The 26,374-nt window shown below is 40.4% G+C and overlaps 1 protein-coding gene across 1 annotated transcript in view; it reads right to left on the bottom strand.

Moving 5' to 3' along the window:
- Positions 1 to 26,163, bottom strand: part of KIAA1549L (KIAA1549 like) — an 84,545-nt gene extending 58,382 nt beyond the window's left edge. Inside the window, exons 1-11 of the mRNA XM_074842607.1 lie at positions 26,145 to 26,163; positions 21,641 to 21,973; positions 18,185 to 18,799; positions 16,697 to 16,809; positions 14,975 to 15,194; positions 13,836 to 13,969; positions 11,349 to 11,511; positions 8,100 to 8,159; positions 6,382 to 6,533; positions 4,747 to 4,918; positions 1,244 to 1,407 (exon numbers count right to left, since the gene is read on the bottom strand). Of these exons, the coding sequence (XP_074698708.1) occupies positions 1,244 to 1,407; positions 4,747 to 4,918; positions 6,382 to 6,533; positions 8,100 to 8,159; positions 11,349 to 11,511; positions 13,836 to 13,969; positions 14,975 to 15,194; positions 16,697 to 16,809; positions 18,185 to 18,799; positions 21,641 to 21,973; positions 26,145 to 26,163 (2,145 nt within the window). The remainder of the gene's footprint in view (positions 1 to 1,243; positions 1,408 to 4,746; positions 4,919 to 6,381; positions 6,534 to 8,099; positions 8,160 to 11,348; positions 11,512 to 13,835; positions 13,970 to 14,974; positions 15,195 to 16,696; positions 16,810 to 18,184; positions 18,800 to 21,640; positions 21,974 to 26,144) is intronic.
- Positions 26,164 to 26,374: the final 211 nt, after the last annotated feature.

Below are 26,374 nucleotides of genomic sequence, written 5' to 3' on the forward strand. Positions count from 1 at the left end.
TTGCATTTTAGAGGTTTCAATGAGACATTATATGAAATTACTGCAGTGGTATTAATTTTTATTTGTGTCTGTGATATTGCTTGTTTCACTTTTGCAGATCTCGTCTTAACTCTAGTTTGATAACACTGGATAAATAGATGAGCATACTGGAACCAAAATGGAAATGCCTTTTTTGCATCATTTTTTATACAAGTCTTTTTCCAACTGGCACCAGCTGCACCCATCTGCAACTAACCTAAGATGAGGAGAAAAGAGCTGTCATATGCATCATGCCTTCAACTCTCCCTCCAATCTACATTTTTCAGCAGAAGCAACAGAGCTGAAATCACAATAATCTTGCTGTCTGTAGCATTAAGAAACCAAAGAAAAAAATCTATCATTTCAATGGAGAAGAACAAAGCCAGCTAAAAGGGCAAAGGAACAGTATGACTTACACACAGGCTCTTTAGCCTAAAAAACTCCTAACTTTGGGTGGCTCTGTTTAAGAGCCATTTAACAGCAGCACTGAGAAGGCAGACTCTTTTCACTATGGAGAGAAATCAGTATTCTGTGACATTCTTCTGTTAGAGAACCAAACTGGAAATGCATTTGATTTGGAAAAAAAACATCTTGTAATTGGTATGGGTTAGTAACTTTAAGGAAAATATAACTGAACCCAACCAACAATATCCACAAATAAATCAGAAAGTTCAAAACTAGGAAAATAACAGTGGGAGAAATTTTCTGAAAAAAATTCAAAGGCTGTCTTCTCTGGATTAGCAGTTGGGTGGAGAACTGGTTAGAACCAGGTCTGAACTGCTGCCAAAGCCCAGAGCTACAGCCATTGCCACCTGCAGCAGGTAGGACCAGCTCAGGCCACAGATTTGAGAATGAGGTTCTAGGGCAGACATGCTGCTGATGAGGCCTAGGCATAACATCCCATTTCCTTAACTTTACAAAGGAAGCACCTGCCCCAAGTAAAGCCTACTGAGCCCTAATGGCCTTACATCACTGCGTAACAGTTATTCTGTCACTGCTACCTATGCCACAAAGGATGAGCTGTTACAAAAGTTGATGAGTCCCGAGTCAAACAGAAGGGTAATTGCTGTGACCGGTGGTATCAAGGACAGAGAAGTGCAGAGATCCAGACTGTGAGTAACAACCATTTCAAATCCAAACATCCTTCAACTACACCTAGCAGAGAAACACAGTCAAAACCTCAGAAAGCAAACAGACATCTTGGATCTAGAGATCGGTCACTCACTTTAGCTCTCTGAGGCAGGTTCATCATGGTGTCTGGTTTGAAATCGTTCTTGTTCTTTCTGCACAGAACTGCTGTGATGATGATGATGATAACCGTAACCACAGCAATGGGAGCCAGCACCGCTGCAATGATCCACAGGTTGTTTGGAGGGTTCTTCACCACAGCTACAGAAAATTGCAAACCAGCATTGGTGAGTCTCACTGTGCAACCGCAAGATTTAAATTGCTTCCAACACAGTCTTCAGCTGTCTCCATATAATAATTAGTATAAAAGGATTGTTAGTAATCTAGCTATATTTTTGTATTCCTTAAGTAAAAAAAACCAAAACACAGCAACACTGTTCAATTCACAAATCCCTGGGCTCTCTTCTCTTAGTTATATGTTACTTGGTTATATGCAAAAGCAGCCATCAACTCCCAAGACAAGTTTGATGCCATATTAGATATCACTCCAATGGTTCATTTACAGAATAAACACAAAAAGATGCAAGTAATACGTCCCTCATTATTTTTTAAACACAAAACCAGCTTATGGTAAGGTAGCATGTGTGTTAACAGTATACACGTGGAGTCCATACCTGGTGCCAAAGACTGGAGTAAACTGACAGAGCTTTTTCAAAAACAATGAAGCTAAGCATGCTAGTAGTTATTATTGATATCAATAGGGCAATAAGAAAATGCTTCTCTTGTGCTCTAGAAATACTTTATCATAGTTAAGGTCAAAATGAATACATCATTTCTGAAGGAGGGGAAATGATGAGGTTGGAAAGACCTATTTGCAGATATATTAACAACGGCACCAGGAAAAGGGTACATTTCAGAAATGCAGTGATGCTAAAATGTTTTAGATTCCATTTTAACAGAATAAAGTCTCTTAGTATGAACCTTCAACTTGTACATACATAAGAGATCCTCCTGTGACACATCCCCCATTCTCTCCTTTAATTTCTTTCTGGAAAAACACCAGATAATCTCCTTATGACGCCGAATTTGATTTTAGTGAAATATTTTGTGGACTTCACCATGCTATCTCTATTTTCCTATGGCACTGGTTGCTGGTGTGGACAGGCAATTGTGAGAATACCAGCATAAAGCAGCCTTTCCCATTTCCTAGGAGACTAGTGCTTTCAAATGTCATTGAGCTTATTAGATGTCAGAGGCACTCAGCATCTTTCAGGATCAGACTACAAGTGCATACCATCTTGTTCAGCAGCACTTACAAAAGCCAGCTGAAAATCTGTCTGAAGCTTGAGCCTATTTTCTTTGTTCATCTGCAACTTTTTGCAGAGCCAATGTAGTTTGTTGGCTGATAGGAATAGCACCTTTAGACACATATCTTGCCCAGTAACCGTATGCCCAAAAAGCCAGGCTGAAGCCTTTCAAGGTTCACTTTTCAATGGACTTGCATAGTTCTAAATTATCGACTTTGACATTTAGTTTGGGGATGAAAGGGAAGGAATCTGAATTTTATCAGAAAACAGTAACTTTAATTACAGACTGCTGTTGTGAGAGCAGCAAACAATTGCTGAAAAATCATACTTATTCTTTCTAGGTAATGCAGGGGAAACAATGACCTTATGGCTAATAGGACAGACATTTAGGAGTCCTGGTTTACATCATTAATTCAGTTACCAGCTTCCAATGTGACCTTCAGTAAGTCAATCCATGGTTCATTCAACTCAATAAGACAAGCAAGCCTTTCATTCTGCTATAACTCAGTCCCTCACTTATAAAATGGGAACATCCATAATTTTTGTTATATGTCTTGTCTAACCAGACCATGAGCTCCTGAGGGTAGATGTTTTTTCTTACTGCATTTTGGTACGGAACTTTTCATTCTGCTATAACAGAAATTATAATGAGTAAAAATGAAGTGCACACAAAGTATTTTCTTTGGGAATATGAAGACAGACTACAAATACCATGTCCAAAATGAAAGAAATGGATTTTTTTCCATAATAAGGTATAAAGATAGAACTACCTCCTACATTTCAAATACTTCAGAATCTCAGTTACCCGGGGTTATAATTTCAATTTCTGTATATTCTCTTCCTACAGTATTTTGTGCATATTTAACTTGTATGAAAATCTATAGATGAATGAGGCTGTCTTATCAGATCGTGGAAGTACAAAGTTAGATGATGAGCAGTAGATGTCATAATTGCCTAAATACCCATGTAAATCACAAAACTGCACAAAGAGCTAGAAAACTGCTATGTATTATCTACAGCTGCTTTAGTAAAAATTACGTTAAAGAAATATTCTCATGGAAAACAAAGTAATTTAGAATTTAAATGCTAGACTTTATGGCAGCAGGAATGGAGATCCCTGGTTTCAGTCTAATTAAAGTCAGTAACAGACCATGATCAAATCAAGGCACAGATACAGTATATAGTGTATTCTCTGGAAATGATATCATACTTCAGTCTTCTAACTTAATCATATGTTTATGGATGATACGTCAATTACTTATTACAGTGGTCCCTTCTCTTCCTATCACCACTACATGTAATTATTTCAATATCACTGCTCATTCAGGCAGAAAAAATGGCATCAGGGAAGCCAATTTTATATGCTGTTTAGCCAGTAAGGAGATCCAGTACAGAAGTCCACTATAAATAATGGATAAAAACCTTGGCAAAGTGGAGAGATTTGGTTAAAGGCATCGATTTAGTCATTAAGCTGTTATTGCACAAAGAACCCTCCAAGTTTCACCACAGGTTTATGACTGTGGGCCAACTATACAGGAATATCCAAAAAAATTAAGAACACACCTGTGCCCACAATCACTCAGTATCTGATGCAAGTCTTAAAAAATAAATTTGGGAACACTTTTCAGGAATGAATAACTTTCTTGGCCACATTATTCTGAATGATAATACCATATCTTGAATCTGAAAACTGTCCATACACGCAGTAGTTCTGTTCAACTTTTGATCTGTTTCTAAACAATATCTTTAACAACCATGTTATGCACTTTACAAAGTTCTTGGTGAAAATTATTATTTAAAAAAAAAATATTCCCTTCGAGATAGACATAATCTACATTATTTTGAACAAGTCAAAATTAAGTGACATCTTGATAGCCCCCACATTTTACTTTGGGCCAAATTATTTGAATAGCAGTTTAGCCTCATCAGTCATTAGCCTGTAGTGTCACGGTTTTGTTAGCATCAGAATTAATTCTGACTTTCCAGTTCCATAAAGTTGTTCAGTTCAGAGCTGTATGTGTGTAGAACTAGTGGTACAGTAGAGTTTACAGTGATTGGCTAAATAATAGTTGGTATATAGCTTTGATTTACTACAATAAAAGATTAGTCTGTCTTCCACAAGAAAAAGAGCAGCCTGATGTAAGCAGCTGCTTAGAAATGGGCAGCTGAAATTTGTCTGTGTGATCAGTGGAGGCTTCCCCCACTACACTGGTGATTTCACAAGGAAAAAAAAAAAAAAAAAAAGTAGAAGAAATTAAGGACTAAACCACAGAATTTTTAAGAGAACTCTTACGATCAGCTTGAACTTGAATAACATAACCTAGTGTCAAGGCCATCCGCTGGGAGTCAACAGTACTCAAAATTTTGGCAGCTGCAGTGCCCAGCAAAGGCTTCCCATTGTATAAAGTATAGTATGTCAGTTCAGCCGGCTCCTTGGGTCCTGGAATACGCTGGATTTTTACCATCTTTCAGGGAAGAAAAAAAAAAAAAAAAAAAGAAAATGAGAGAAAGAGAAATATACTGTATTTGTATTATACCATTGCAAAACCTTCCAGGAGCTACTTGAAAGCAGTGCACACAGGGAACTCCTTCAAGACCCCATAAACTGCATGCAAATATTCTCACAGGATCAGAGCTTCTCCCCTTCATAGCCTAGGCTATTAAGATTAGTGAGGACTGACTGCTGGCTTAAAAAATTTTAAACATAATCCTAAGGTAAAACTCTATACTAAGAAAAGCATGCAGTAAAAAGGAGGAAAGGATCAAATGTTTGGACCTTACAGTCCTCCGTAAAGTGGGAGCTCTTAAATTCTGTCCTAATATTAAAAATTATACTTTACTGGCATACTGCAGTTGAAAAATTCCCTCACATTTTACTTCTATACTCATTATTTTTGATCCCAGGCTGACAATAAAGAGAACCATGCCTTTTCCATTTTATTCTGCAGAACACCAGTAGAATTTTTACGTTGTACCTCTATCTTCCCTGAGAGTAGAGGAAGTGTCAAACACCTCTAATAATGAGAGGAAAAAGTAGTTTTGTGATTCTTCACCATTATATTGTGGACTAAAATATGTCATGTCCTCATGGAAAATTTTACAAAGGTTCACATTTTTGGGAAGTAAAATACTGTTCCTTCTTTTAAATTCTTTCAGTGGGAAAACACACAGAATTGTGGGCAAATGAGAAAAGTAGTAACTTATTTTTATATTGCAAGAAGCAATTCTTGAAAAACATCATATAATCAAAAAAAAGCAATAACTTGTCATGCAATTTTTGAAGACAGATCTTCTTTGAATCCCCCACAACTAGGTCGGCTAAATTAGTGAGAAAACAAGATATGATCATTTCAAAATACTGAATGGGAAATGTTGCTAAATAAGAGAAAGATGATTAATAAATTACTCAGGATTGAAATCTCTACTTCATAATGTGATCTGTGGCCACATGATTTGAAGACTAACCTTTGTATAAAGATTGCTTCATACTTTTTTTAAAAAAAATACTAAAAACTAAAGAAGTTCTAGCTTTATTGAGTTACCTAGGAAAGGAAGACCTAGGAAACATTTTTTTATGAACAAAAGCCTGGAACTCTTAATTATGCTGAATACAAGACTCTTCACTAGAATATGTACTTTGTACCAATCCTCATAGCAATCAGTGAGAAAATATTTATCAACACTGATGAACTACTGGCAATTTCTAGAAGATAGAGGCATGCAAACATGGCTGACTGCAGAAAAAGAAACCCATTAGTAATGCCACGCATTTTGCACTCACTGTTTTGATATCCATGAAAAAAGACAGGAAATCTCAACCCAGTTAAACCTTTTTTTTTTTTTTTTAAACACAAATTGAGACAGGACACATGCAAACAAATCCCTTTTTTCCACACATATCTAGGCAAACCAACGTCGCATTGACCACCTGCACAGTGTAGCTGCCCACAGTAGTGGCACGTTTGAATCTCCTTCCTTGCTGATGGGACATCATAAACAGCGGGGCCAAACGCTGCTCCATTAATCTTGCAAAGCTCTGGTTGTTCAGTCCCAGCAATGCAATGTCAACCCCTTGAATAACTGTGGGAATGGAGAAAAATCACATATCAGCACATCTTACATGGACAGATAAAGTAACAGATGGTCTGCAGGGCAGTTTGGGACAGGAATGTACTAACTAGCTTAGAAGAAAAATAGCTGGACACTCTTACAATCCCTCAGTAATTCCCGACAGGGATATAGCATGCTTTTCTTTCAGCCCCTGCACTGTTCTTCTTGGATAACAACAACGATGTTTTAGAGAATAAAATCCTCCAAAAACTTTCTTAGGCATTCAGTTTACCAAAATGGCTCCAGGAAACATCTAATCTATGATCTTCAATGTAAAAAGTAAGTTAAAACCTATTTGAGAGCTGCCTGCTTTTATGCTTATTGCCAGATGCTCCTGTTAACTAAACCAGTTTTTCATCCAGCAGTTTTGAAATCTGAAATTAGGATTTTGTACAACTCAGTTGGAAACAAAATATCATATGTTCGAGAGCACTGAAAACCGAATAAACGTTTCTTAAGTATAAATGAATGTAAAATTTAAAAGACACTGAATTTACATGAAGTTCAAAAAAGTGATATGGCATACTAATTCATACATATGTATGATTTTTCAATACTATTTCACAAATCTTTTGGGACCATCATGATTTTTCTGAAAACAGTGTTTCCATGGTAATATCAATAATACTCCACTGCAGGACGTGCAGAAAAGCAAGAAGTGGAGTATTGGGTTCACACGGTCCAGATGGGGAGGAGCTGTACCACACCCTTCAGAGGATCATCTTCTCTGCATAAATTTATTTTAATCTCAAAATTATGAATAGATATCACAGGTACCAAATCACACCAGCTTTTGGAAGCAGAGTGTAGAATTTAATCCTTTTCATGTCAGGCTCCTTTTCTCTTGCTCTCCTGAGCATTAAACAATTTCAGGTCCAGACACACCAATTAGAAAGTGCCTACTCACTTAAAGATGTCTGGGGGAAAGGGTCTCTTTCTTGCCCAGTTATCACTTCTAAAGTCAAAACGATTGTGAATGAGAATGTGATACCAGTGAAATGACTGTGATAAAACAAGTATTTTGAAGCCTAATAGCACCTTCTTTTCCACCAACAGAATGTTACGTGCTTAATGTTTCAGGTGAAAAGATGCAAAAATTCCTGGACCCTGAGAGTCAGCAAATCATAACAAACTTCCTCAGTTTAATAGATCACCTTTCTTGCTGGGTTATGTCTACAAGTCTCTTTTGATTTCAGATTTAAATCCAAGTCTCAGGGAAAAAAAAAAAAAAAAAAAAGAAGCTATTTGTGTTTTAAAACTCTGAGAAGATAGCGATGCTCTCAGAAGTGCTTAAACCAAAGTGGCATAAACTCTGAGGTGAGTGTTGGACACAGGAGACATCTCTGTTCAAGATGATGAATCACAGTTATGCCCCAGCGTAATGTTAAATACATTTGCCCACTTGAATGCAGCAGGAAGGTTCAGTGGGCAGCCACTTGTTTCTGTGTAAAATTACTGCACCAATGTGTTTATATAATCGAGCACTAAAAATTATTATCTGAAGTGCATAGAGGAGGAAAGGAGATTTAAAAGTACCTGTTATCACCCAGTAGTCTCTAGTTGACTCTGAGACATCAAGGTTTGGATACTCCAAAGCTTTAAAATAAAAGTTGAAATTATGTCATAATATTCCAACATCCTACACATTGTATGTCACAAAACTCTTTGGTTAACCAGACACTGATAAATAAAATTGAACTATGGCCCAGGAGATCTAGAGGTATGATTTTCAGGACTGAAATTTCTCTTCTGTCCGAAAAAGGGGATCGAGTGCAAACAGTACAGGCACTGACTGCCATACAAAGTAGAACATACATCTGTTGCCAAAATATTGGCTGGTTTGTTATCTGGGGCAAAGCCCAGGATTGCCCATTACTAAAAGTGATCAGTAATACGCACATGTATGTTATATACATTTCTGCTGCTTCCTCCCTGTGAATAATCCCCTGGGGAAACAAGATGACATTCTATGGTGATTCTGTGATTTAATCCGTACTTAACCCAGACCACCGTTTTAACCAGAAATGGTATTAAAATAAACCAGGATCAGATTCCACCAATCAGAGGGCAGTTCCACGTGAATTACAAATGGACTAACGAAACTGTGAACACCCCTTAGAGTGTGGTACTCTCACTCTGCACCATTTAAGGTATTGCTACCATATGTGTTTACATCTGCGAGCAACTGATGCTCGCCGTTTTGATGCCTTTTGTTAGCTTTTCCATCTCCAAAGTGCGTTAGGCTGTAAAGTTCAATATGCTGCTAATTCATTATACAGCTCAGCATTTTTTCCAATAGATTTACACAACAGAGACGGCATTAATACTTGGAACTTAATTCAGAAAATATTCATGCCTTGCATGTTGATACACTGCTATTGATACACCTTGATTTTTAAACTCTAAAGTGGCTCGAAATAGTAAACATTGTAAAGCATCTGATTACACACAGTCACTGCTTTTGAGGAGGGATTTCATCGCGTGCCCCGAGCTGTGCATTTCCGCAACAGACTGTGAAGGCTCTGGAGGAGCCACCAGAGTCTACTGGGAAATAACACACTGAGAACAGCAGCAGTATTTGTTTGATAAACTGAAACAACTGCACTGCCACATGAATAAGCATCAAACACTTTTCAGGGTAAACATTTTCATAAGACATGCTATCAGTCTGAAGCCATAAACACTATGCACGCATTAAGTTCATGAGTTTGCAGTATACCTGCTGCGCTGGGAATAAAATCAAGAACTCCAAAATGAAATATAAGCCATTAGTTGTTAAAGGAGCACTAGCTAAAGACTGTATTGTGTCAGTTCATCATGTGCGGGGATTGGCAGAGAACTGCAATACCACACGAGACTCTTACTGTGTGACAAATGGCTTTCACAGCTCCTGACTATTGAATATATGCCTGCATTGCCTTTGTGAGAAGCACCATAATCCTTTTCCTATGCAAAAGGCTTATTTTGGAGGCCAAACACTTCATCTCAGCTCAGCAGCCATCATCAAAACTTCCTCGGGCTTTCTCCTTGTGCTCCTGGATGCTCTGTGAAGACGAGTCCCACGCACAGTGCACTCTTCGGACAGGCTCACCCGCTAGCCACGTAAAGGAAGGAGCCTGTCTCATGATGAATGGTCTACATCCCTTTTTAGGTCCTCAAGTACACCGTTTGCCAACAGCATCCCTACACCCCTCCTTGGCTGTGGAAGGACTTGATGAAAATGCAAACCTACTCTGAGATGTGCCTCTTATCCTGTGATGGAAAGCCCGATTCAGAAGAGCACCAACGCAGTGCAAGAACTCATCATCGGGCAGTCTCACCTATTTGTTTGCAAATATCTGATTTAGATAGGTACTGCTTCAAGAAAATATATGCTCCTTCTTTATCAAGAATTCACACAATCACCAGAGTTAACCATGATTCCCGACTGCCTCGCACCAGAGAGGGACCACTTACCCCACACACAGCTCATTGTGCAAGTAACTGGTGAAGAGTTGCACAATATAATTACTGTGCTGTTGAGCTGTTTGCAAATAAAATGGACTGACAGAAAGAGTAACTTGTGTTTTCCCCAATGCTCTTTCCAGCAGCCTCCTTCTGCTTTTTCTTAGAATCAGAACATGAACAAGCACCTTAATAATTTTACCTAAAGCTATACATCCACTCAGTTCAATGTTCTGGTCATAAAGGCATAATTGGCTCTATCCTTATGTGCCCAATTATTTCAATACTTGTGAAATGAAAAGTTACAAACTACTCCATCACTGGTTTAGCCTTATCGGGGACTTTGATAGCTACCAGAAGCCTAACCAGATCTTTACTGGTATTTGAACACAGCATTTCAAATTTAATAAGCATCTTGTGAAGATTTACACACAGGGAGATCAGCTGAAGCCTGCCCTTCATTAACCAGAGTCCAGTACCACGTGCTGATGCGCCCCAGCATGTCCCTGTCTCCTCTCACTTCCAGTGAGCGCTGATCTCCTTCAATGACGGCATAACCCGGCTCTACAGTGAGCTTAATTTCACATACCAAGTTTAACAAGCAGATTAAACAAAAATCCCCATAATCAAATGTCTTGTCCCTTTATTCATTTTAGAGAAATTAGCATGCAGAGTCAGAGAGCATATATGCTGCATAGGCTGCCCAGACACGCAACCTTCTCTTGCTCTCTGTACCTCTGACTCTTCATAACAACTGAAATGCAAGCAAATTATTGGCGCTAAAGTGCTTAAACCACATTTTAAACTGAGGATGGAGTTCAGCAAAAACACCAACAACTTCTTAAACAGAGAAGCATAGATAGATCTCACCCACCACCCAAACACACACTCAAAGCGTGCTACTCAGCCCTGCCACAGGAGCAAGCACTGGGGGCTGAGTCTTTTACGAAAGTAAAAGGCTGTGCCGAAGATGAACTTTATGTGTTGTGCTAAATTTTCCTGAAATGGAGAACTTGGGAAATTCTGTGGTTTGTTTTACATAAAACTACAATTTTATTTTGTTTGGAACCTGCCATATGCACTTTTTTATTAATGACAGCATCTATGTGTTTTTCTTAATTATCTGCCAGTGTTTCTAGCAGCTGAAGTAAACACTAAATCCAGAACTAGGCCCCCACCTAATCCACCATTTTTTTTTGTTTAAAAAAAAAATATTTTAAAAAGCAGTCAGCAAAACACCTACAATCCGTGAGCTTGACAACAAACCTTATGGTGCTTGCAAAGCAAGAGCCCGACGCTGGCTAATCTTTAGCAGCTGCATGCTGGGAAGCACATACTTACATTCTGCAATGGTGAGAGGTGGGTAGGTTAGATAGAAACCCACCAGCTCAGCTGACAGCTGATTAAGAAGGTTGCTGGAAATAGTGCCATTTAGAGTTGTGCTTTGATTGTTCACTACATAAAACAGAGTGACAGCTTGGGAGACATTAGACGTGTTCAAAATCTGAAACAGAGGTAAAAGAAATAATGTGTAGCTGTGTTTCAGCTCAGTTAGAAAAAAGAAAAAAAAAACAGTGCAAACAAACTGGGAATAAGTTAACTTGAACAATGGATTAGATACAGCTCGCTCAACATGATTGTGTAAAACGGTTTGTGATACTTTAATTCCTACTTTAGCACATGCAGAGCTACTGGAGGACTACATCAGGCAGAAAAGGTACAGTCAGGACTGAAAATATTTTTCCCTGTTTTTTATCAGGAAATGTAAGATGACAGTGAGGATGCTTATTAGAAAAAAAATGTTCAGTATTTGATGCAGAGGTATTAAGGCCTGTATGTCTTGCTCTCTTTGCTGCCTTCTTAGTGCAGTTATGTAGACCTACACCTTTACCATATGAATTAAGGGGCTATCATGTGTCTTCTGTTCCTAGCATCATAAGATTACCAGCTTTCCTCCCAACTTCAGCTCTACACCAGTCTCTTCCTGACCCTAGATCTGATGTCTGCATTTAAGGACCAATTCTATTTAGTGAATACTGGATCACATCCTCAAACACCATTTTTATGCAGGAAGCAGAAAGGCAAAGGTGAGGCAGGAGTGGAAAAAACATGTTTTCTCAGAAAACTCATGTCCTAGGACAAGAGGGATGTTTTTTGGCTACTGATACTGTAGGTAGAGCCAACAGCATTCAGCATTCATGAATGTTATTTAAATACCCCATTTTTATGATTTGGATCAGTAAGTAAAAACACAAAACATGGTGTAAGAAAAGCATCAGAAGAGTTTGAGGTCAGACCAAAGGTCTGCCTAGCTGACATCCACTTACAAATGGCCAGGAGCAGACAGTTGGAGAATGAGCAGAGGGCAAGAGGAGGACTCTTTTCCACAGTGCAAGGTTAGCCCACAGGTATAATCTAAGCCATGAGTTATATGCTTGAGTTTAAAAAGGGTTGATGACTTTTTATTCTATATGTTTGACCAACTGCTTTTTGTAACTTCAATACTTTTTCTCTAGTTACACCCGACCATCTTCAAAACCTTAAGAAAGGTTTAAATAAAAAGAAAAATCCTGAGTAGTTCTGTTATGGGAAACTCTAAAGGATCACTGCTGATTCACAACACCACTCATGGTTGGAGAACAAAGGCAAATTTAATTTCTTCTTGCATGCAAGTGTTTCATGCCTTTCACCCATGTTGCTGCCATTCTCTCTACTCTTGTAGCGCGGTGATACCTTTTCTGTATCAGTTCCATCTGCTCCAGAACTGTTCCTCAGTTTGTTATTAATCTAAAACCCTTCCATTATTTTTTGTTGCACTGACTTAGGCCTTTGCATGGCACTGGAATAATTTCAGAAAAATTTATCATGAATATCACACCCTTGAGCCTCTTATTTCCCAGTTTATATCTCGCCTCCAAGACCTCCATCCTATCACTTCCTAAATTGGCAATACCAACAAAAAACACAACTACCACTTTCTTCCAGGGCTCTTTACAAAATTGCCTCAGCGTTTTGTAAGATCTACTACTACTTCTGTGAGCAAATTAGCCACCATGAAGGTCCCCTCAGCATCATGAGTCCAGCTACTGAATGGGTTGATAATCACTTTATCTTCTGCAGTAGGTCATCTCTTGCCATGCACTTTTCTGCCTCTCTGAGCTCCTCCAGGTTGAACACAAACTCACAAGAGACAGTACTGAAGTAACTAAGCAGAGTTCTGATGGCCAATTTTCTCCTTCTGGTAAGCTACATGCAAACTGTTCTGAGGAGTGCAAGTCCATACACAGTTTTATCATACATCAAATACACATTCCACCCAGAGGATAATTTATTTATTCCTGAAATATGGCACAGAGCATAATGGTGTTGGTCCACTAAGCATAAAGTTTTGTAAAAATCAGGCCCTTAATAGTGAATTTGGGTCTGCAAGTGTAATATATTCCATTAACTTAGATCTTACAAACACCTATCCATGACACTATCTTTATACCTGAATAGCCTCACTAAGAGCAACTTCTGCGTCAGAATAACATATTCAGTAAAAACATAAATTTGGAAGAAAAATTTATATATTTTTATTTGAATCTCACTCAAATGATTTAACTGCAAACAGTAAAATTCAAATTCATGAAAATTACAGTAACACTCTTCTATAAATCATGCATTTATAACTTTTTCTGCAATAAATAAAACAATCTTATTTCAGCTGAAAGCATAAACTTACTTCCATAGTGGCTATCAAAGACATTATGTTGAAATATGAGCATATACATAGGAAAGAATAACCCAGAGAATTTGGCAACAGGCACCGGCAAAGCAACATTGTACCTGAACTGTTAAGTTGTTGCTGGTGTTTAAGACCTTTCTTTCAGCATCCTGAAATGCTCTCTGTAACCGTTGCTCCATGGTCTGAACAAATTTGCATGACTGTATATTGTCTGTTTGACCCACAAACTGCAGCTCTGGAAAAGGAACCAATGTATTTATATGTGAACAAAATATTCTTGGTTGCATAATTCCTGTAATGTCCGACAGCAAGGTGACCAATTTACAAGTTAAACAGGTGAAAATAATACCATGTAAGACCAGTTTATGTCTTCCAAGCACTGCACTAAACTAGCCTTAATTAAGACAAAATGTAAGAATTAAATTGCATTACTACAGCTGATACTCTCCACAGAGATTGTTTCTGCAGTCATATATAAGAGAAGACCAGTTCACTGTACAAATACTTAGTGCCAGGCAGTAAGTGAAATCATTCTAACACACAAGCCATACTTTTAAATCTTGCAGGTCATTTACTCTTGCAAGACATAATCAATCATAATATTGATTCTCATTCTGTTTGTGCTAGGAAAAAATATACTTAACTGGGTGATTGTAGTAAATGTGTGTATATAAACATGTAAGCACACACATAAGAAATCTTTTTACAACTCAATACATTGCTTTACAGCGCACTCTGTGCTCTCATAGCTCATAATGTTGTGCTGCACTGCAACTGCTCTGCACTGATGCCTGCTACAGTACAGAGAGGGGGACGTAGCAACCTTGGGCCCAGCCAGAAGAATACATACATCTATCACATAGTCATGTTTCTCATCTGACCATTCTCAAAAGGAACGCACAGGTTACTGCACGACTCATTGATTAAAGTCCATTTTAATCAACACCAAGTCTTATTGGAGCATCTTGGTGTGACTCATCCCTAATACAATGCCACTTCACTTCACAGCAGTGCCAGCAGAGGTGACCGAGAGCACCACACAGGACAGGGACCTACACACTGGCTGTCCTGCTCGCGCCAGGAACGTCAACGCGTGAAACCAAAGCAGAGTTCATCCTGCTGCTGGACGGGAGAGCAGGGGCTGAGGCAGGGTGGGAAAGGGGAGGAGAAGCATCGTCCCTGTGCACTGAACCGTTAACACACACTCAACCTGGGGCACAGACGGGCAGACCCTGCTCACCTGTTTTCAACTGGAAGTGATACGCGGGAAGGGGCTTCCACGGCAAGGCCAGGGCCGCCACGGACTGGAGATGTGGTACATGCTGCTTGATGTCTGCTGTGGCGTTGCTGATGCCATATGCAAGAAGCCTTTCAATTACAGCAGCTGGCATAAAAACCAGTCTGCCCCGTGTAACATAGTAACCAACTGTTACATTAGTTGATTGCTCCAGGATTTCAACCTAAAACACACAGGGAAACATTTTTATTTTTTTTTAATTTTGTTTGCAGTTCAACCACTATTTGATGAGACTTCTTATCCAGAATATAGCTCCCTTGCAGGGTTTTTATCCTGTTATCCCCTATAAACCCTAGAGGATCAGTCAGTGTCAGACCAGACATAGTATTAGCAGAACTTTTCAGGGAGCTTTAGACCCAAGTCCATGCAAAATGTGCTCCGAACTGAAGCAGTGCAGTATTGCTACCACAGCTCACATATCTCTAATTTAGGCTTGGGCTTCATGCACATATAGATACTGGGACATTTTACTTATCAATGTAAAAATACAGAGAATCTAAAGAACTTCCAGCTCCTCCTTCATACCTGAAGTTCACTGATTTTGCGCATGTCTGTCACTGCAGGTTTGGAGACAGATTTTTGAAAGACAAAAGTTTCCAATATTTGATTCTTCAACCTCAACTGTCTCTTCTATACTATTTTCCTATACTGCCCCAGATGGTTAAGCTATCCCTATATGAGTAGAAATGACAAACCACAAGAATGAACACATTGCGAGTCAAAACATGAGTTTTACCTCAAAATTCTGTATTTTCTGAAATGTAAGGCCTGGAACTGGTCCTCCACACTAAGTTTTAGCTGGCTCCCACTGTTAGAAAAAGGCAGCTTCTCTCAGGTTTACAAGAAGGTGGGGGACTAAACTTGACAGTTTTTATTGCTGCTGCTGAGACTCGGGAATATACAATTCCCAAACCAACATCCATCATCCAAGCTTGCAGCAATGGGGACAGAAGTCAACCTGATGCCCTCTATTTTGAGCAAAATTACTTTTTTCCTTCCCAGTGGCTTAGGGAGTATAACTCAGCCTCGGACTCAGAACAAACTCCTGCCTAAGTGCACAGGAACCTGTGCTGCAGAGAAGAGTGCCCCAGCAGTCCACCTAAGCCTGTTCTTACACGCAGCACTGCAGAGGTTTGTGCACTTTAGCTGCAAAGTGACAAACACATCTCCCTCATTTATTTTCAATAATACTTGCTTTCTCCCTTCTTGGGATTTTCATCCCTGTGGAATTGCACTTGTCAGGTACTGGGTTTTCAAACCTGGGAGCAGACTGACAGCAGTGACACCCCATTTACCAGCCCTGCTTTTGCCATTGATGCAGGATGAGCACAGAAGCACTTGGCTGACTGAACAGTTGTTCCTGAGCTGCAAGGGGAGGAGGAAACTGCTGTCAGCAGTCATTTCATAGAACATACCAAAAAGAAATTTGCATTTCTCCCTTCTACTTTATCAAATGAAGTGGTAAAAACTTTGGAACAGTCCTTATTATATTTTTTTTGCACAGAGTGGGTGCCACCTACGCCTGCTTTCCATAGGAGAAGCTCAGTGCTCGCCTCCAAGAGGCTCCCTGCATCCAGAGACGTCACTGGAACGGCAGCCAGCTGGGATTCTCTTGGTGGGAGAGCTGTTTTGGTGAGATCACACAGACAAACCAAGCATGCTTACCTGAGCGCTGACATTTTGGTTGAAAGCTTGTCTCAGCACTTGGTTGAGTCCTTTTCTCACGCTCTCCCTGAAGGCATTGCTGATCAGCATCCTCCTTGTGTTCAGAAACAGAACTGTGGAACAACACAAGCCACATGTTTGTTTGAGACATTACCATGCTACTGTTTTCTTTTTTTATTTGTTTTACATTGGGCTATCTGGTGGAGATCATGAAAGCAGCTAGGATTTGCAGCAGCTCCAAAGGCAGCAAGAATTGCAGGGGCCCAGCAGCATCCCCAATCATCCCATGGCAATAGCCCATTGTTTCCAGAGTGAGGTCTAACAAATGCAATTTCTTCAGCAACAAGTCTTTGCCATGATGCCTTTCTGAGCGAGGTATGATGCCACTCCATTGACTGGGGACAGCCTGGTGCAGCATTCCCAGCTGGTGCTGCCCAGGCAGGCCTATGTAAAGGACGCATGTTTCATACCTTCATGGCCAGAGTTAAATAAACAAACGAATGTGTTACTCCACTGCTACAATTATTTTACTTTTAAAGAAAGTGTATGGACACTTCCTATTAACATTATCACTAGCTTTTTCTTTATCTCTTATAATTTGCAGAAAGTTCTATAGCTGCACTTAAGTACTTTTGATCATACACTGTATATAAGCTACTTCTATCTTTAGAAATAGTCGTACTCATCGTGCTACTGATGTAGATACTTAGTCGCTACTAAACACACATTAGGTCCAAAAGCTGCTTATTTCATTTTCCCCAGTATCATTCAGGTCTATACAAGGTCATAAACCCTTTCACATAGCTATTTTTCTTTGCCAAGATCTCCAAGATACACATCTTCTGGTGTTGCACTGTGCTTCCATAAGGAATCCATACTAAGCCTGGGCAAGGGAGCTCTCCAGACCCCTTTAGTTTAGAGTCCTTACAGCTAAGGAAAAGAGTCTGTGAAAAAATAAGTAGAGCTAGAAGTGATCCTGTTCACATAGAAAGCTCAAAATCCTCCCATTTTGAAGTGGGAGTTAAATAGTAAACATTATTTTCAAATTAATCTTTAACAATATAATTAGGTGTTCATAGAAGAACATAATTAGGTATTCATATGTAAACAGGGCCAAAGACTGAGGCAGGTTACTGCCCTATGTTCTTCAGTAACAGACTCTTCACTGCAGAGCAGGGACCAAGCCATCATGTCATATGGGGCTGTCCCTCCACATAGGTGGTTCTGCTAGATCCCTGCAGGGACCCACTGAACTTCAGAGCCCCTGATCTCACTACTCCATTTGACACATTCTTTGTAAAACCCAAGCTACAAATAAAGCCAATGCTGTTCCTATCTAACTACCCTGCTTTTATCTGTCTGGTTTGTCAGTGCAGCAGCCTCATCCCCAGATTAATCACTAATGCCCCCACATTCTTTGACACTTGAGTGTATTTCCCACTCACAGACAAGCAAGGTCCTTTCTGCAAATTCAGTGGCCCCACATACCTGTTTTAACCATAAGGTTCCTGGAGAGCCGGCAATCCAGGGGAGGAGCTGCTGTCATGTTAGCGAAAGCGGCTGCTACGGTGGTTTCGGGAGGAGCAGAGGTGTTTTCCACTGGAGTAGGGGGAAGCCTAGTTGTTTTCGCTGATGCTGTAATAGATGTCAAAGCTGCTGTAATTGTCAGTGGATATGGGGTTGACGTTTTGGTGATTTCTGAGCTTGGGAACTTCTGGGTGTCAGTTACTGCTGTTTCTATCTGCCTTGGCACATGTGCTGTGGGTGCCAGTGTGGAAGCTGTGACCATGCTGCTTTTAGGTGTTATGAGCATAGCTGTCACATCCACAGGTGATGCAGTTGTGTTTCTTGTTGCAAAAGGAAAATCTGTATGTGTTCCTACTGAGATTAGATCTGATGTCAATTTTGTGGTAGTGTTATTTTTTGTTAGTGTCAGTATTGGTGTGCTTAAAGCCATCACAGATGGCAAAGGTGTGTTTTCAGTGCCTAGAGAAAAGAAGGAAGAAGCTGGCACTGGTGAAGCTGGAGATGATTTTCTTGTTAGTGGTTTTGCTTCTGAAGTTCCTACTGTAGGTATTGCACCAGAAGATACTCCAGATAACACTGTAATGACAGAATGGGTAAAGTTGGTTGTTGACAAAAAAGGAGAAGTTAGTTGTGTTGGTGATGCATGGACAGAAGTTATGATGACTGACTGCAGAGCACTGGTGGTCGGGGTTTGTAATGGGATGCCCTTGGTAGCTTTATTAGATATATTACTGGGAACTAAACTATGTCTTGTAGCACTTGTGTCCCACTCCTCCACACTAAATGTAGCTGGATTTTTATCAGCCACAACCAAAAAACCAGAGGACTCTAATTGGTTATCTGCAAATTCTGCCAAATATCCAGAACCGATGTCATCTTCTATAACAAAACTGTGCAAGAGTGTTGAGCTAGAAGGCTTGGTTACAGGAGAGGGGGACCCGGCTGGCAGCATGCCGTGGATGGCACTGTCTTCATTGCTGGATGAAAGAGTCAAGGTGCCAGTGAGCTGAAAAGCCAACATCGGTGTTGTGCCTAAGGTTTTTGTCAGTAAAGTAATCTTTCCAGCATCAGTTGTTTGTGACTCTAGAGAGCTAGGGGAAGCCCCTGCATCATTAACAGAAGGCGCATGTAAGTGGAGAGGTGCTTCATGGTGTGTACTGGTATTAATGTCTCCAACAGTAAAGAAATTAGCAATGCTTTCAGCTGCACTTCCATGCTTTTTTTGCAAGGGGTCAGGCACTGTCAAAGTGGTAGCAAGGGATGAATACTGAACAGGAGTTGTTTTCAGTGCAAATGCATCTATAGAAAATTCTGGAAAACTATTTGACTTGATTCCAGCAAAGGGTGAATTTGAAACATTTTGACTAGAGTTTGCATACATATAGTTTGCTGACGGGGTGGAGAAAAGTGGCTGCTTATTTGTATTAATTTTCTTTTGCAGACTTGAAACTACTGAGTATGGTGCATGGTAATTAGTTTCCAATGCAGAAATACTTGGAGGAACTTCTCTTATTGCTGTTTTGACTGAGGTTTTTACCGAAGGAATACTAATGTCAGCTGAAGACAGCAACGCTGTATTGGTCCACATAGAAGCTGAAGCTGCAACTTCAGGAGAGCTGACAGGATCTAAATTGCTTTCAGAGTCCACATTTGAAATCCCAGAAAAGCTGGAACTAGGGCTGTCCATCACCGTTGTCATGGAAATGAATGATGGCAGCATACCCCACGCTGGAGGCACAACAGAAGCAAGTAGCTTTCTATCAACTGAATGTGAAGCCTGATGAGAGGTAAAATGATTTAAAGCTCTTAGAGGTGAATATTCTGCATGTGGGGTCACAACAGTGGACTCTCTCATATTTCTGTCTTCACCTGCAGTTACATCTGGACTTTCTGCATCAACAGGTGGAGGATATGCAGTTACAAAGGTATTACTAGCAGATGTATTTGTGATGGCAGATTCAGGTTTTAAAAGGCCTGTAGTAGAAGTAATTAATGGCCCTGCAGCTAGATCAGGACTAGTCATGGCTGTTTCCAAAACACTACCTAGTATCTTTGATCCTTTGAGGAGTTTCCTGGTTTTGATATCTGGAAAAACTTTGGAAAGCTGAGATCCGTAAGGCAGAACACTATTAGCATTAAAGTTCATGGACAACGTTGCTGTCACCCCTCTTGTGGAAGGCTGTTGAGCTATTCTTGCCACAGGAAAGCCATCAGAAGTTGGGAGAGTATGGGCAGAAACAGTTGGCAATCGTATGCCACTTGCCTGATAAGCACCATCAGTCAGGTCTTCTGCAAAAGTCTGATTCTGAGCCACCACTGAGTGCTGCGAGGAAACAGTCAGAGGGATTTGCAAAGTATCCTCATCGACTGCTGCTGCGCTGGGACTGTTTCTGCGTGCTATCCTAGTAAAGGTGTCATTTGTCTCAGTTAGCAAGGGAGACCTTGCACTTGTTGAAGAGGAGTGTGTCGCGTTTCTAAAGAGAAAATCTGTTTCGCTTCTAAATGCTCGTACTGGCAGCACTGCATTGTGAGCATGCTTTGCATCTGGAATAAATGATTTTGGCAATGAAAGGGAAGGCGTGCTCTCTGTTGAGCTGGAGACCTCAGCCAGGCTCTCGGGAGCTGATGACATGAAAAGTGCACTGGTAGTGCAATTAGTCAGTGCTGTGGAAGACTGAGGATGACTCATTTGCAGTATTAGATGTGGAGTACCCACAGGATGGAAGACTGATGTAGGAACCTCTGCTTTATCCTGAAAAACTGATGACAGAGGAGTGATATCACTATTTCTGTCAGTCAACATTGCCTTAAACGGCTGACTGACTGGTTTTACTCCAGTAGAAGATACAGTATATGTACTCTCAATAGGAAACCGTGTCAGGCTTCTGGAAGTTCCTGGCAGGGAAGACCGATATGCTTTTGACACAGGAATATCAGAGTATACAGACAAAAAAGAGGTCCTTTCTGAAGGAGACCCTTTTCCCACTATTTCTGTGAAATGCACTGTTATTGATCCAGAGAGCTTGAAAGGCAAGGTACCCATAAACAACTTGGGACCCTTTCTGTGATTCACCATACTGGGATGTACTACAGTGACCATGCTTAGAGGACTATTTCTGCTTTCACTAACCTGTGAGCTGGCTGAATCTGTGTTGAAGAAACCTTCAGGATCTGCAGACAAAGGCACTTTGATGGGCAGTACAGCTGGTGTAGAAAAGTTAATGGTATGAGGTGACTGAATTACCAATGAGGAGAATGATGCTGATGGAACGGCAGCAAGCATGTCTGATCCTGATGTGCTTTCTTTTGAAATGGAGGGTGTTTCTAATGGTATTAGCTGAAATGGCACATCTGTACTCAAATGTGTCACTGATGGTGTAGTGGACAATGTGGCAAACATACCAAGTTGAAGCAAACCTGATACAGCAGCTGTTTCATCTGCATCTTGAGACGATGACCTCAGAGGCGACTCAGCTGAAACTTCAGCGGGTTCCTGGGATGCACTGTTTCCACTACCTTGATAAATAGTGGGTGACAGATGAGTTTGATCCAAAGTCCTGGTACGTGTACCAGTCAGTGTTGTTTTTATCATCTGAAGCAAGTTTGCATTCTCCAAAGTCTGTCCCATAGAAATATCAGACACTGAGGGAGTCTTAGTTTCTGTGGAAGGCCGTGTTGGTGATAGTCTAGATCTCCAGTTAGGAAAAGATCCTGTAGAAGGAGCAACATTGATATGCTGTTGCCTGATACCTGTAAAATAATAAATAAAATTAGTATATTCTTCCGCAAAAGGAAGGAGTTCTTGTCTTGCTGCAACAAATCACAACACAAAATGCATTATGTTTAGTAAAATTAGTGAACTTTTTTTTGTATTCAAAGGACATAAAAATTCAGAGAGAGTTAAAAAAACCCACAAAAAACAGTGAAAGGTACAACATGACAGATTATAAACCCCTCAGGTCATTTCATCTGACAGAAGAATAAGGAAAGTTTCCTCGACCATACTATTCCAAAATACTACTTCTAACTGGGATGGTTCAACATACTAAAAGACATCTCCTTAAGCCTTGAGGTTATCATCAGTCACCCTCTGTCAAAATATGTGAGAAGATGGGTAGAGGAGAAGTGTTGAAAGGGTATAGATTTTACACAACCAAGCTTCACTGACTTGGCATGCAGTCTGACACGGGAATAGAGTCAGCATTGGCTGGGTTCCTGTAGGATGCATCTGGAGGTGCTCATCTTGCCAGTTCTAATAATGCATGCAATTATAGACACAAAAGGAAGAAAATAAAACAGGGATGAACATGAGGAAAGGGGGGAAAGATCCAAAACAAATTAGGAAATTAAACTGCTTTTTTGATATATGCAGATGTACAACGCATCATTTCAAAGACCAGTTTGGTCTACATTCAACACCATAATGTTCCTAGGCTTTGTTTTCTTAAAATGATTACAGTTATTCTAAAATTGTAGCATGGGAAATCTCTCATTCCTTACTAATTTAAAGATTAAGATTCACCCAAGAGTAAAATTTAAGGGGCTTTTTTTTCCCCTCTCCCCCGCTCAAGATAATAGATCTAAACTCATTACTGGCACTTGCTACCATGCCAAGCTGTGTCCCCTTGCATAGCTAAACAGAGGCACAATACAGAGCTAGTCCCTGCCCTCCAACTGCAGCACATCTGGATCAGGCACAGAGAATGCCAACCTCCTCCATACCCTTATGAATAACCCCAGTGTAATGGCACACAAGACTAAGCAGGGGCAGGCCTTGAGATACATGGTTATAAAATGGGCTGGACATTAGTTCCAGCCACCAACAAACCCAAGGGGCAACAGAGCCAATAGCACCAAAGGGGATCAGCCCACATGAACAGGAGCCAGCAGCAGAACACCAGAGGGGAAAATGGGTCACGCTGCACCTATTTAAAGCTAAGTTTCTTTCTTGCGATACCCTTGTGCTACACCGCCCATCATCCATATGCGCAGGCCAAAGTAGATGATTTGAATAGCTGCTTCAGGCTCCTGTGTGCATTCAACAGGAACATGCTGGAATTATGTTCAGCGTGACATTTTCACTCTACAAAAAACAACTCAATAAACAAACAAAAAAACACCCACCAAAAAACCCCAAACAAACAAAACACAGATCTTCCTGATCAACCTGGCCTAGTGGAAGGTGTCCCTGCCTATGGAACAGAAGTTGGAACTAGATGATCTTTAAGGTCCCTTCCAACCCAAACCATTCTCTGATTCTACGATTCCCTTTTATCCCTGTATTTAAGAGCTTTATTAAGCCATGATGAAGAATGGCCATTATTGAAATGGCCATTAATGAAATGCAAGAATGAATATAGAATCCAAAAGCAATTTGTTTTAGGCGAGCAGCTCTAGGATGGGTAACGGAACAGAGCTCTGCCCTCCTAGTAACCAAAACAGTCCCCAGACCTTTCACTTAACACAGGCTAACTCACACACTAGCATTCTGGAGAAAAGCAAAGGTAGGCAGACGCAGGGCTACCTACAGCAACAAGAGATAAACAGGTTAAGGGGAAAGCCCAATTAGCCTTTATGAAGCTGCACCACAAGATCAACAAGCTGGACAGGAGGCTGCAGGGTCCGCCAGGGAACCTGACCCACCAGGAGAGATTTGCAGCATAAAAGTAATGCTTTTGTATTTGCACCATGACTGCTGATGTGTCATTGGGGGACCAGAGTCCTAAATGACTGGTGTGGCCTCATTTCTGATATTCTACGTGCTCCACCATATGTTGGGAGGCACACTGTGATTTAGACTGTGTTCTGGTGGCTTTTCCTTCCCTGTTAGTCAGGCAGCTTTTTACAGAAGGTAGGAAAGACAACATGTATTTTGCTCAACTAGAATGGATTCAAACATATGCTTGAAATTAACAACTAGATGATGTGCTTTGCAAAATCAGGCCTTAGGTAATCTGCAGTTTAATTTTCTGTGAGGTCATCTCAGCTGATGAAGTCATCATTACCTGATCTGTTACACCTCAAACTGTCTTGTTTCACCTCTGAACTGAAAGGCCGTGCTGAAAAGTGAATGCAAAGCCTTCACATGGGATATCTTCTAACATTTAGCAAATGCGAGTCCTAAAGAGGAATTAAACAAATCAATGTTTTCTTGCTTTCTAAAGTAGCAAAATCTGTCAACATCAATCCACACACAATCTGCACTATTCCTCATATATTTCTTCACACTTTGGTTTAATGAGAATGATTATGAGCAGAGAGACAATATAAACCTGAAAAAAACCACTGAATTGATGTTACCACATTTTGACAAGTAGTAAAGCTCAAATAATGAAAAGATGATAAAACACTGAATAAAAATGTTCACTAACCACTGCTTAATTCTAGTTCTTCGCTTCTTGTTTCTTCCATTCCATACCAACTGACAGTTTTTCTGTTTACATCCATTAATGAAGTAAAGTTCTTGAGTTATCAAAGGTTTAAAAAAATTATACAATATTCTGAAACCGATATACAATGCTGGCACTCCACTGCAGTAAATTTTCTTTGATTCTACCTTTACTGAAAAACACTATTAGTATCTATTTCAAACTTCTGCCATGAATTCAACATCCTGGTAGTAACTGGACATAGCATGCAAAAGGCAAAACTATCTGCCCAATACATGGATTTAAAATGTAGTACATACTCTGCTTGAGAATTGGTAGGATGATATCAACAGCTACAGATCCCTATCAAATACTGTGCAAACCAAGACTGTACCACAGAAAAGAGCAGACTTGGGAAAATATTTTACTTCTACATCTATCAACAGCTGAGAACACTTGATGAAAGGAGAAGACAACCAATTCAAATCAACATGAAATTTGCAATGAGAACTCCACCCTGCACGCACTCTGCACTGAGGCGTTGCTTGTACATACCAGTAGCTGTTTCTCATGTCTCAGGTTTACTTGTTATTCTTTCATACTTCAGACTACTGACTAACCATCACCTCCAACAATCCTAAAACCCATTTAGCAGTAACCTCATTACAACAACCATCATTGATTAGGGATCTTTCCATTTGCAATAATGAGAAACATCTTCAATATGCCACAGCAGGAAGTTAAAAATTGATCCAGTTTAGAGAACATCGTGGCTTTATAATTTCTGGGCCCTTTTGTGCACACCTAAAGGAGTAACAGGGACCAGAGAAGAGCACGGCAGCAACCAAGAAGATGACCAATATCTCCCCTCACCCCCCTTTAATAAAGTAAAAGGGTAGCCACACTCTGTACCTGTCCAAAGGTTGAAGGTAATGCATACATTTAACCTGTGACAGTAATAAAGGATAAATGAATTCTGCACCTCTGGAGCAAGAAGTGTCACTTATTGTCCAACTTCTGCCCCTGCTCCTGAGACATCACAGTTGCATATTATTCTCCACACAAGTTTGGTTATTTCTAGTAAGACAAGTTGGTTGTTTTACTGGAAATCTCCCCTGAAAAAAGGTAGTGGCTAATGAGAATGCCTGTCTATTTGCCCTGTCCATAAGATCTATATATCATAGAAAATCTCAAGTTGGAAGGGACCTATAAGGATCATCAAGTCCAGCATCCTGCTCCTCACAGGACCACCTAAAACTAAACCATAGACCAAGAGCACCACCCAGACACTCCTTGGCTTGGTGCCATGACCTGTTCTAGTGACTGACTACCTTCTCAGTGAAGCAGCTTTCCTAAGGTCCAGTCTGAACTTTCCCTGATGCAGCTTCATTCCATTTCCTTGTGTTCTATCACTGGTCACCAGAGAGAGGAGATCAGCACCTGCCCCTCTGCTGCCCCCCATGAGGAACTTGTAGACTGTTATGTACCCCTCAGCCTTCTCTTCTCCAAGCTGAACAAAGCAAGTGACCTCAGCTGTTCCTTGTAAGTCTTACCCTCGAGGCCTTTCACCATCTCTGTCACCCTACTCTGGACACACTCTAATAGTTTGATGTCCCTCTTATATTGAGGTGCCGAAAACTGCACAGGGTACTCAAGGTGGGGATGCACCAGTGCAGTATATGAAGAGATCGAATTGCTTTATCTGTGCTGCTAATAGTTGAAACCACGGTCCTGTTTGCTTTATGCCATAATAAGGCAAAGATCTATAATGAACACTGCGAGT

Source organism: Strix aluco, chromosome 16, assembly GCF_031877795.1.
Source record: "Strix aluco isolate bStrAlu1 chromosome 16, bStrAlu1.hap1, whole genome shotgun sequence".
Classification (NCBI taxonomy): Eukaryota; Metazoa; Chordata; class Aves; order Strigiformes; family Strigidae; genus Strix; species Strix aluco.